The sequence below is a fragment of the Ixodes scapularis genome, unplaced genomic scaffold (assembly GCF_016920785.2).
Source record: "Ixodes scapularis isolate PalLabHiFi unplaced genomic scaffold, ASM1692078v2 PGA_scaffold0__279_contigs__length_252992795, whole genome shotgun sequence".
In the NCBI taxonomy this organism is placed as follows: domain Eukaryota; kingdom Metazoa; phylum Arthropoda; class Arachnida; order Ixodida; family Ixodidae; genus Ixodes; species Ixodes scapularis.
In genome coordinates this window covers 179,239,614-179,251,690 of record NW_024609835.1, presented here as the reverse complement: position 1 = coordinate 179,251,690, position 12,077 = coordinate 179,239,614, and the positions used below count along the sequence as shown (strand labels likewise).

The following is a 12,077-nucleotide window of genomic DNA, read 5'->3' as shown; positions in this document are numbered from 1 at the left end:
CCATACCACACATTCTCTTTCTGACATGGACCGCTGACTTAAGCGGTGAAGATGCGTTCCCACGGCTTCTAGCGGATCCAAGCTGATCCGCTAGAAGCACCACTTGCTCTGCATTTCACCGACCATAAAGCAGTAATAATGAAATCGAAACGCAACCAGGAACTCAGCACTGCCTATGAGCAATATAAAAAAACAGCATCATCAGCACTACCTATGAACAATAAAATCAGTATCATCAGCACCCCCAGAGCTTCGCCCCAATCAACATCACCACGTGGAGATGCGTCTTTTTTTTTTACTTTTTTTTTTTATGAATTTTAGGCGGCAGAGGGGTGGGTGATGACTCAGGATATTACGGTAGTTTTACTTTCTATGCAAGCCTATTTCTCGGTTTCTACAAAAACAACGCTATAACCATTTCTAAATGGAGGCCACAAGCTTAAACTCGCCCGGAAATATTTAGAAATATGCTTTTCCATTATGCACGCCTCTGCCTCACAAGGATTTGGAACCCGGAAAAGTGCCATACGAGGTGTATGGCACTTTCCTCAACCACGGCAGGGCTAGGGAAAAGAGACACCTTTTCTTACACACTTTACATGAAGCAGTTAAACCCTCGCCACCATTGGATCACGGTGACCCACAGCATTTTTAAGAGGCAGTGCAACGATTTTTTAACTTAGGCCAATTAATGGCAGGAATTTGTTTACGTCCCCTGTAGAATAAAGAACAGGAAACCATTTTTTCCTGAATGTGCTTTACAAAAAATTAAATGAATTGAAGATCAGAGTACTTCTCAACTCGCACCGTCTTTCGGGTGAGGTGAACAGTGAAGTCTGAAAATAACATGCTTGGTCTATCTTCAGGATTTCCAACCCTCCCTCCATGATTGTAGATTCTTCGAGGTTCTACTTGGCTACAATAGAGCGCCACATCCACTAAGCATCGTTGAAAGTCGCAGCGAGCAATCGAGATAAAAGACAGTTCACCACGGGAAAAACAAGGGCAGCGGCGGAGAGAAAATGGCTTTCTTGATTTAGAATAGATGGTACCAGGAAAATGTGTGTACTCCCAATGACCTGATATTGTGGTTTCGGTGACCGCCACACGCGGCTGCAGGTCCGGAAAAAATTTAGGTTTTTTCTAGGGGTGTGCGAATATTCGAAACTTCGAATACTTCGCGAATAATGCTTGCTATTCGATTCGATTCGCTTCGCTTCGCCCTTTCGCTGTTCGAACTATTCGAGTTCTTCGAATACTTCGAAAACTACGAATAATGCGGAACTCATTGATTAGTGTCAACTTGCGGTCGAGTTCTCTGTTTTGTTTTTGGACTGCGCAGTATGGTTTCAAGCTTGGCAAACCTACACAACCAACCTAAGTGTCTTTCTTTTTTTTTTTTTTTATACGAAGGATTGGAAAGTTATTTGCACGGCGGTAGCACGATCTGTCCTTTGCTTGCTGTGATGTCCGGATTGCAGAGTTGGCTAAGTGGTCATGGTGCAAACGCTGCGATAGATAAGATGAAGGACTACGATTTGCAACGGCACATGCATCCTCGCGACAGACCGCACGACGTTTCGGGCGTCTGCCCGAGACGTCTTGTATACGTTCCTGTCCACATTCATTTTTAATGTAGCACAACCATATATTCGTGATTTAGTACCTACAGTGACTACAGTAGCCAAGGTGCTATGGATTCGGATATGGATTTATGGCTTACCTCGGCTATCGGTGATATCTGGCTTGTGTTATTTTCCGCTTGATTTTCCGGTTCATTAGTTTGGCAGTATTCCTTTTGTTATTTATTTCTACCCGTTTTCACTGGTAAAAGTGAGAGTCCCCCCCCCCGCCAAAAAAGACAACATATTCTTAATTTATTGCATCTTTGTGGTGCCCTCTATGGACAGAACTATTGCACACGGAAAGAGATGGTGCGTAGTCAGTGCGGTTGCACAGCTCGATCGTGCAATCTGAAACTCTGCTGTGGCCTGTCGACCCGCCTCCACTTGTGTACTTCCGTTTACGTTCACGTGGTTGCGTTCACGAGCGTAAAAAGAGGTGACATTTTTCTTATTGCAATAAAAGTAACCTTTTCATAAACGTTTGTTGAAAAAAAATTCCAGTTGTTTTTTATTAAGCATTCTTGTTTAATTCACATCAAATAGAAAATATTTGTTTTCAAATATCTCCTTATTTGAAACTACTATTCGTATTCGAAAATATTCGATTCGATTCGATTCGTAACCTTTATTATTCAATTCGATTTGCTTCGAAAGATTTTGATATTCACGCACCTCTAGTTCTTTCCCTTCGCGATTAAGCGGTGGAATTGCAGTATTTTGGGGGATTTCTCTCACTTATACTAAGATAAACAATATAAAAAATACAAGCTGCAAATTCTTTCTATGTTAAAATCGTTACTCTGCCCCTTGAAATCCTTCCGAGAAGGCACCCCAACTTCTCCATTGGCCTCTTCACTCCGGGATCAAGATGGAGAAACTGCCATACCTGCCAGACTATTCAAGCTTATAGTTCATAAGGCCACCTGCCTGCAGGGACTTAAGTGTAACACCTCTTTCTCTTTGTCTTCTAAAAAAACAGATTTATATAAACAAGCGTTCAGCTATGGTAAGTGGTAAGCTGACAAATTTGTTTCCTTGGCACACTACAGTTATTTCAGATGATTATATAGTGCAGATTTTCAATTATGGGGGTCAAACAGTTGTTCAGGGTGGCCAAGGCAGTACCGGAAAGGGTGCACGTACGCGACTAAAAAAAATTCCATTGCTCCTAGGTGAGAGCAAAGGACCTAAAGAAAGTCGCTCTAGCCCGACCATGGCTCGACAAATCCAAAATGCTCTGCCATAACAGATACTAAAAGTAATCATATTTATTGTAAAGTGTCTATGGAAGCTTCTATTTGTTTAAAGTTATAGTGTCTACTCGCTATACTTCGTTTCAGCTTCCGTCCGAGCGCAGCCAAAGCTACGTGTGGCCACAGCCAATTACACGCCGGCAAGGGGTCACGCGATCTCGCCTGCACTTTTGTATCACTCCGCTGCGCGGCTGGTCGTCTGCTACAAGTTCAAAAAGTGCCTGTTCAGGTTCTGAAATTTAGTCGCAGGGGATGTGAGTACGTAGGCTGACCGCTGGTGTCTGTGTCCGAGCTTTCAAACTGTTCGGCATTTCGGCACAGTTTCGAGACGTAGGTACACAATGCAAGGTGCCCGATGACCCGGCCGTTGATGTTTCCTTGTATTGTCTGGATATACCAGGGCTCGAGGCGCAGTCCTTTCCACCAGCTTCTCAGCGTTCACTGTGATCGGCAGGTAAAGGGGTGCCCTGATTCCGCAGCGTATCAGTGAATTGCAGTGGCCCGGACGATTTTCTTGTTCACAACGCATTCGCGATACGACGCGGCCGGAGTCTTCTGCCGAACTTGAAAGTAGACATTCATCACGACCTCTCGCGCCTGACGCCCGAGCGTGCCTTTGTGAAAGGACGTTTTGAAGCGACTTGGTGAGGAAAGCAGCAAAGCACATGATTTGGCCATTACGGGAACGAAATCACACAGAAAAACCGAGCGCTGCAGGCGTGTTGCCAGCGGATGTACGTATTTTCTCTAAACTACATGCATTTACATATATTAATAAAACATAAACTTCAGATAAATAATTACTTTCGTTGCAAATCATTCTCAGCAGTAGACATCTGGAATACAGTGCATTGTTTACGCCACCAAACAGTTACTAAAAAAAATTACTTTTGCGGACTACTTTGTGGTGCGTAGGAATGCTCTTCTCGAAGTTGCGAACCGTCCCTCAGCCTTTGGCTGCGCTCGGACGGAAGCTGAAACGAAGTATAGTTATAACACTACAGAATTTCACAATTCCCCCAAGTACATATTAGAAAGAGAGACCTCTCTCGCAATACCATCTCAACATACCCACAGTTTTAGGAGAAATGAAACTGCAAAATAACAATGCACTCACCGGGAGTAGACGCCACTAGAGGAGCAGCCACTGGAAGATGGGACGTCAAGGAATGGGGCGCCACATGCACCTGCGTCGTCAATGTGGTGGTGGTCGTCGTCGTCGTCACCGCTGCAGTCGCCACCGGCTTTGGCTTCGTCTTGACCCGGACGACGAGCCCCAGGCCCGCCGCCCGCGGCTGCAGCTGGAGGTGCGGCTGCTGCACGAGGTGGAGCTGCGGCTTTGGCTGCGACTGCTGCACATGAAGCCGCTCGTGCTGCTGCAGGTGCAGCCGCTCGTGCGGCTGTGGCAGCAGGTCCGAGAGGAGCAGGGGCTCGACGTCTGCCACGGACGAGGGGATGGGGGCGGCCTCGCACGATCCCAGGAAAGGGGGCGACCGGGAGGAGCAGGAGCAGGACGAGGAGGAGGAGGCCGGGGAGGAGGGCTGCTGCAGGCACAGGGAGGGGCCCAGACAGGGGGAGTACCCGGGGCTACGCTGCTTGCTCTTCTTCTTGCCCCGCTTGGGAGGCCGCGTCAGGGCGGGAGGCTTGGACTTCTTCCTCGGCTTCTTGGGCTTGGGCTCGGATGCCATCTTGTTGTAGTTGTCCTGAACGTAACGGAGGAAAAACGGCCATCGCCGCAGCTGTCGGACACGAGCTCAAACCCAAATGTTCACTGAGGGACCGAATGTACCTGAGCCCAAGTCGAGTGTACCTCATAGCTGCATTGTAGATTTAAAGCTGGTACACAGCTCATCATGCCACCATAGCAACAGCTCGACGCAAGCAGTCTTCACAAACAGAAGCGGTTGAAGTCGCACTCGAACACAACTGTGTGAATGAGCCTTTAAAGATACTTTAGAATATCAGGTCCCAAGTTTGTGCAAGGAAGAATGAGAAGAAAAAATACTCGTTCACTCGATCCTGACGACAAAGACCGAAGAGCACAGAATGTGTCCCCTGTGTCGCACGGGCAACTGAAAAAAACCACAATCCGTGTGTCGTTTGTGCTAGTACCTATTTTCATAGTGCACCACAGATGTTATCCAGATGAAGACCGAGCGAACAAGCGCGCCGCACAAGCACTACCTTATACTGCTTTTGCGCGATGCATGATGTCTACGAGGCGAGCGGTCACATGGTACGGCGTCGCACCCAATTCTTCCAGAACAGCCATGCTAAGCGGTTCAGTGGCTATATGACGTGCAAGTTCGTCCGCTTCTCGAGCAGGAATTGCGGTGACGTCAGAACGCCGAGCTCCGGTTGGCTCCAGTTGGAGCGACAGTGGGTAGACCCCAAGGCAGCTAGCATTGAGGCCTAGCCACTATCCTTCCAGTCGGAGCCAATCAGAGTCCATCAGAGCCACAACATTCTGACGTGACTGCAACCCCTGCTCAAGAAGCAGACAAACTTGTGCTCTGCACACTATCCAACTGCCACCACACCGACCCCGATTCGAGCCTCCCTCTGGCTCGCATTTTATATACAAACTTTATAAATAACCTTAATTTCAGGCAACTCTCCAATTGTGTCACTCATTCATGACAATTTTCTCATAAAAAAAACAACTGATAAAACGTTTGCAATGCTAAAAACCCCTGCCCAGCTGTTCAGTTATCAATATGGGGTTAGTGCAAACAAGTAAGTACTGGGAACAGCCTAAGCATGCAATCTTTAGTCTTCAAAAAGCTGTAGGTTAAACTGAAGCTCGCCCCCACTAGATGGAACGAGAGAAGCTGGATCAAGCATGCAAATGACTGTGCACATAAATTCAGTCCACAGAAGTGGAGCACTCACCCTCTTCTTCGCATGTTCGGGACACAGGGGCAGCTCGTGGCACATGTCGAACACGGGAACGCAGCACTGCGTATTGTCAGCAAACTTGGCAGTGCAATGCTCAAACAGGAGCTGATCTACATTGTACATTATGTCTGCCAAGCGGTTAAGGAGCAAACAAAATGTAATAATGTGCAAACCATTGCATCTACTCAATCGTGGCAAACCAAATGTCATCCCGAGAAATTTCAGTAAGCTGCAATATTTCCTTTCTTTAATATGAAAGGAAGTGAAAATCTGTTTGTTGTAGGGTTGGGCAAATATTAAAATTTTCAAATAGTAATTTCAAATATTAAGGTCTTTGGTACACACATTGAGCTGAACTGCAATATTAATACTTTGTGAAGTACTGACATGGTATTGCAATGTGTTGTGATGTTCATGTTGTTTTAAATTTCCAAAACAATGAAAACTTTGTAAATGCTGGCATCTACATCCCAGTAAAATTTTAAAAAATTAAACTGTAACTATTATTAAGAGTCGTTAGGCAGTGGTGTCCTCACTCATCATTTGTGGGGTTTTTTTCCCTTCTTTTCTCCAAATTTGAGATTGATGGGAGAATCTTTCTATACAACAAGCTTTAAAATTTTCCTCGATTGGTACAGCTGGACATTTTTATAGGTTTAATTTTACGTGAAATCTGTCACTTACTTGTTACCACTTCGAGGCTATAATTCATAGAGACTCAAATTAACTGAGCTTAGAAGTGAACAAGTAGAAGCTTGAATACAACCTTCATTACCTCATCTCAATTTTCCTTTAAACATAGTGCAATAATGTGAAAGGCTCGGAGAAAGGCACAGTAACTAGTATTTGATATTCTAATAAAAAATATTCAGCCAAAATTACTATTTACTACTAAAGTTATGGTGAGCACGTTGGTGATAATTAAATTATCAGAAAGAATAAACAAAAAGACGAACATCTTGTCTGTCTTTTTGTTTATTCTTTCTGATAATTTAATCACTATTTACTGTCAACTCAGAATTTACTATTCACACTTGCCTAGTTGTGAACTCGGCAAAAAGAAGTTCTACGTCAGTGTTTATGAAGTTTTTTTTTTCCGGTTTTCCTTTTTTTCCTTAGTCAGGTCCGGTTTGTAGACGCTAATACAGGCATGGAAGGTAAAAATAAAAAAGACCCAAAATATAAATCCACAAAGAAACAGACTGCAGGACTCTAGTATTGTGTGCAACCCCTGACTATGCATTTAGCCAGAAATCACAAGAATGACTTGCTTGTTTTAGATGAGTGGAATGGGATGTTGCAAGTTGCAACACTGTAATTTCACTTGTCTAGTATGGAATTTGTTTCACTTGAACAGAACAGGCATATTATCTTTACCATTTATGGACATTTTTTTCTGTTTATATACTTCAGTTTTGAATTAGAGAAATTCTCCTATGACAAATGGGTTTTGCAAAAAGAACTCGATGCAAAGTAAACAAAATGGGTAGAAACACCCTTGACCTCGTTGCCATCCTTTCTGGCCGCAAAGACACCCTTGTTGGCATCTAGTGTTGCCATAGCAGTGGTTCACACAATGGCAAGGTCTGATAACAATAAGATGTTTATTGCGTTCTTCAGCGACTATGCCGGCCTAGTCCCCCCAACGAGCTTGAGTAAACTTAGAGCGGTAAACCGGCGGCCAAAAATGGCACCCCCCCGGTTGCCGTCATCTTGCCTCTTTGCTACATTAGTGATCATGTGACGTTAAGATGGCTGCGCCCAGAAGTGGGCCAGATCAGATTGGCCAGATCACGGTCAGCAGATGGGCACTCTGGGGCCTCTGGGGCATGCGTTTCAATCTTATTCGAATGGGTCCTCTGTTCCGGCGGATCAAGTCACGTGACAAGACAGATACAGCAATGCTGGACACGGGTAGGTTTTCTAACGCAACAGGTACGAGACCTTCACCCAAAAGTAAGATAGAAGCTGCGTTCGATTTACCTGCACCTCCTGCACCGGTGTAGAAAAGTGTAGGGCGGTGTACTTCCGGTCGCATCTCAATACACACACCGAAAGTAGACTGCCCCACACTTTTCTGCACCGGTGAAGGAGGTGGAAGTAAATCAAACGCAACTTTATCTCACTCCTGGGGTGAAGGTCTCGTACCCGTTGCATTCCAAAACGTACCCGCGTCCAGCATTGTTGCATCTGTCTTGTCACGTGACTTGATCCGCCGGAATAACTCGGATCCATTCGAGTACGAATGGAACGCAGCCCCAGAGTGCCCGTCTGCTGACTGTGATCTGGCCAATCTGATCTGGTCCACCTCTGGGCGCAGCCATCGTAACGTCACGTGATCACTAATGTGGCAAACAGGCAAGATGGTGGCAACCAGGCGGGTGCCATTTCCGCTGCAGGCAGTGGGTTCCGGTTTATCGCTCTAAGGTAAGACTCAAGCTCGTTGAGTCCCTTTAGTTTAACAAACACCGATAAATAAATGGGTTGTGTTTGCGCAATGCTTTGCTCTAGACTACGTTAAAATGCGATTGCACATCGACGTTTGTTCTATGAAGGACATACTCTCGGGACCAGTTATAACAAAGTCAAAGAGAATCGTAAATCACTTCGCTATGACCGCTATTTCGTTATAACCGATTTCGGTTAATGAAGCGCAAAAGGGAATGGGAAATCATGATCGCTTCGCTGTAGCCGCTATTTCGTTATAACAGACTTCGTTATAGGTGGTCTTGATAGTATTCCGCCGATTAAATTGAGACAAGCCTCGTTTCCTCGTTCGGCTATCGATTCTAGCAGAACGAGCCCACATTGCCTCTTTTCCCTAGACTAATGCTTCTTTCTGTTTGCCGGAGCCTCATTGGGATGACGAACACTCAGCGGAACGCTATTTGCATGTTCCACAGTGTCAGTTGGCAAAAGAAATGCTATTGACATTTATTAATAGAAGCTTATCGAGTCTCCCCCTTTGCGCGGTGGTCGAGCGTTGGGCTCGGAGTCACGGGGTCAGGCACATCATTCCCCTTGTGGTCATCCGCAATTTTGTTTGCTCTTCTCAATTCATCTACTCATAACCCTCCCCTGCATGTGCGTTCATTTCATGTAACGAATCTATATTTTCCCGGGGAGGCTGCCAAAAGAAATGGCATTGCATTGAAAACAACCCTACAGGAAACAACCGTGAGATTGGGCAAAGTGGGAACCGCATCTTGCAAAGGATACGCTTTGTACAGTGCCTTGTGTACGGAAGAGCAGGCTGAGCGCACACCCCGCCCTCGTGCTGGTAGCAGCAGGTGGGCTTGTCCAGGCTGGCGGCCTTTCCCCTGAAAACGGGACAAGGTGTTCGTCTCAAGTGACGTTCCCAGGCACCCTAACAGATCTCTTTGTTTCGAAAGGATATCCAGGCTAGCCTAGGTGCCACTGAATGCTCCCATAGTAGTGCACTCCATACTGTCCATTTGTACTGGAGAAACGAGCAAACTGAACTTTCTGTTGATGCCGGGAGAAAAAATTATTAAAATCAAACGTAAATTGTGTACATACAGAAGCCCTGAACAGACACTGAATTACTACTGGTAGGAACATGACGACATGTTAGTTGTGTCTAATACGAAAAAAAAAAAAAAAATGTTAGTCCGTTTGTCTGTTGGCAATCGGACCAGCTATGCCCCCACCAGTAGCGTTACCAAGATTTTTTTTTTGGGGAGGGAAGGGAGGGGGGGGAATGTACATGACTTTGGGTACGGGGCAACAAACTGCATGTGTTACTGCAGATTCAGCTGGATTTCGAGAGGGACCTAAACCCTACATGCCCCTACCCTGGCAATGACTAAGCTCGGGAGTTTTGACTCTCTAAGAACAACCGGGTGTCCCATCCTAGAATGAGAAGTGCTAATGTCCCTACATTCGACAGCTGTTACCGAGCCCTCTTCCGCTTCTGCCAAAATGTGTCCCCGAAGCGAACGAATCCCACCAGTCTGCACATCCTTACGCAGGAACAAGAATGAGGTGCGACCACTCCTAAACACGGTCAAAAAATCTACAGTGCTAGACGCCCGGCGCCAAAAACCCCCGAGCGTGCTCACCCCCTGGGCTGGGCCTGGCAGGAGGAGGAAGGGGGCCCCTCGAGCAGCACCTGCGCGGCCCGGCGGGGGCTGAGGCGCGCAGCCTGCGCCAGGTGGTGCACTAGCACCTCCTGCCGCTCCAGGGCGGGGCGGGCCGCCGCCTGCCGCTTGCAGAGCAGCTCGTAGCGCTTGCGCAGCTCCGTGCGCAGCCGGTGGATGCGCAGGTAGCGCACGCTCTTCACCGTCGACGCATCACTGCACGGGCAGAGAACGACGAGCCCGCGGCAAGGTTGGTCCACGCACTGGCTAATAATCGACGGGAGCAGCAAGCAAAGGCTTCCCCAGGGGGCATTTTCCAGGGGCCGGTTCGCATATTTGCGTTCGACCAACCTGCAGCATTACGGCAGGCTGCGACCGCTCGCAACAAGACAACTTGAGAGAACCTGCCGGCACACCGGCACTGTCTACCTGGCAGTCCCGGAAACACCTCCGAACTGCGTGCAACTAGACCAAAGGTTTTGCAGTGTTAAGGCGACGGCCATTAGTGGCAACCTTCCCGGGGAATCGCGTCGTCGTCCTTCGCAAAACTCTGGGTGCCTTGAGCAAGTGCCGGTAATCGGACTACTGCAATCTGTGCGGCCAAAGTGCAATTTTAAATGTGTGCGAATTTGGGCATTACCACAGGCTTTTCTAGGGGTGATCACCCTTTCGAAAAGAAATATGCTAGAACTGGCCCACTTTTTCCCCCATCTCAAATCATGAGAGATCATCAATACTGCAAACACGAGCACCACATGGTCACATAACTTTCCTCTTTCTTTGCTCTCCTCTCTTCTACAGGCACTGCATGGTCCACACTCTGCTGCAGCTTCATATTCCCTTGTGTGAGCCAAAGTAGGCTCGTTTGATTTACCCACATCTCCCACGCCAGTCCATACTCTGTACACACTGCCTCATCCGATTTCTGGAAGAGCACAGCACTGCCCTTTCCTGCACCACAGTAGGCTAGTGCACGCAAGTTGACGGAGCACTTACCTACATCCTCAGCCGACCACTTAAAACAATGTGCTCGCAGTAAGCACCCAAACCCCACGCCTGAAGAAGTTGCAGGTATCTGTGGCTATAAGTGGTGGCAGAGGTATGCACAAAGCCCTCTAGATTAAAGGAAAGTATGTTCAAGGTCTTTGCTTTGCTGCCGCAATGCTCACTGGTTCATTAAAACAGCCTGTGGTTTAACATGTTGCTGCTTTCGAAAAGAGGAATAGCACTTTATGCTGCACTCCGCTACGGTATAACACCCTCTGCTTTTCACCGAATTTCAATCACTGTTTCAACAGTGTTTACCTACTGAAACCAGCTTTTCACCATAAGAAGTGAAAGGAAAGTCTACTGGGTATGCAGCAACAAAATTGAGAGATTGCATGCCTCAAGACGAAAAATGATCAATCACCTGCAGTCGAGATCACAATTCCAAAATGAAGGCGGCCTCTGCCACACATTTTCGTCGTCATCGCTTGGTTCGCTATCCGAGCTGTCCAAATCTGAAATGGAAACAACAGTATTTAAGCGCCGAGATCACAAAAACACTATCCTTGCAAGAAAATGAAGGTCAAACTGCACATAGATTCAGAGCAAAACGTTGCTCAGATTAAGCACCTACCCCTGCCAACTAATATCATTCCTGTAAAATTTCACCAAACACCAGCATATTCTCTAAAGTGTTAATCGGTGAAAATATACTCACCTAATTTCTATGAATACTGCAAGGACAACCACCAGAAAGAGTGTGACAACCTACATGCTTTGAAGCCAACATTGTGCATAGTTACTTAGCAGTGTTAAAGCCAAGTTGAGCCAGAGTTCAGTGACCTGTCCATCGACTGATGCACAGGAACCAACGTAACTAGAACACTCAGTTGGGAAACTCGCCGTCGAAACTTGGGCCGCTGGCGTCCACCGAGACCGAGCTAAATACGACAACAGCGCCACTCTTTATCATTCGTCTGTACTGTGGTCACCTTGAGCTTCTAGAAAGCATGTTTTTGCGTAAAAACAAACGGAAAAGACTCTTTTTATATGAAATTTATTGGAGTTTAGTACCAAATGATGGGCACGTGATGTTTTTAAAATCTTTAGGTTGCAGGGTTTTGAGGCACAATTAATATTGCTTTTATACAACCATGCCTCAGCGGTGCTTTCAGGTAGCGCGTCCCGACCTAGGTGCATTTTAACTTCGGTAG

General features: G+C 46.6%; 1 protein-coding gene across 1 annotated transcript in view; it reads right to left on the bottom strand.

Annotated features, from left to right (window-relative positions):
- LOC8051514 (INO80 complex subunit D) overlaps window positions 1-12,077 on the bottom strand; it is a gene marked incomplete at its 3' end in the record, with an annotated part of 43,146 nt that overhangs the window by 19,007 nt on the left and 12,062 nt on the right. The window contains 5 exon segments of the mRNA XM_042290619.1: window positions 3,996-4,581; window positions 5,771-5,904; window positions 8,996-9,096; window positions 9,859-10,092; window positions 11,288-11,378. Coding sequence (XP_042146553.1) covers window positions 3,996-4,581; window positions 5,771-5,904; window positions 8,996-9,096; window positions 9,859-10,092; window positions 11,288-11,378 — 1,146 coding nt within the window.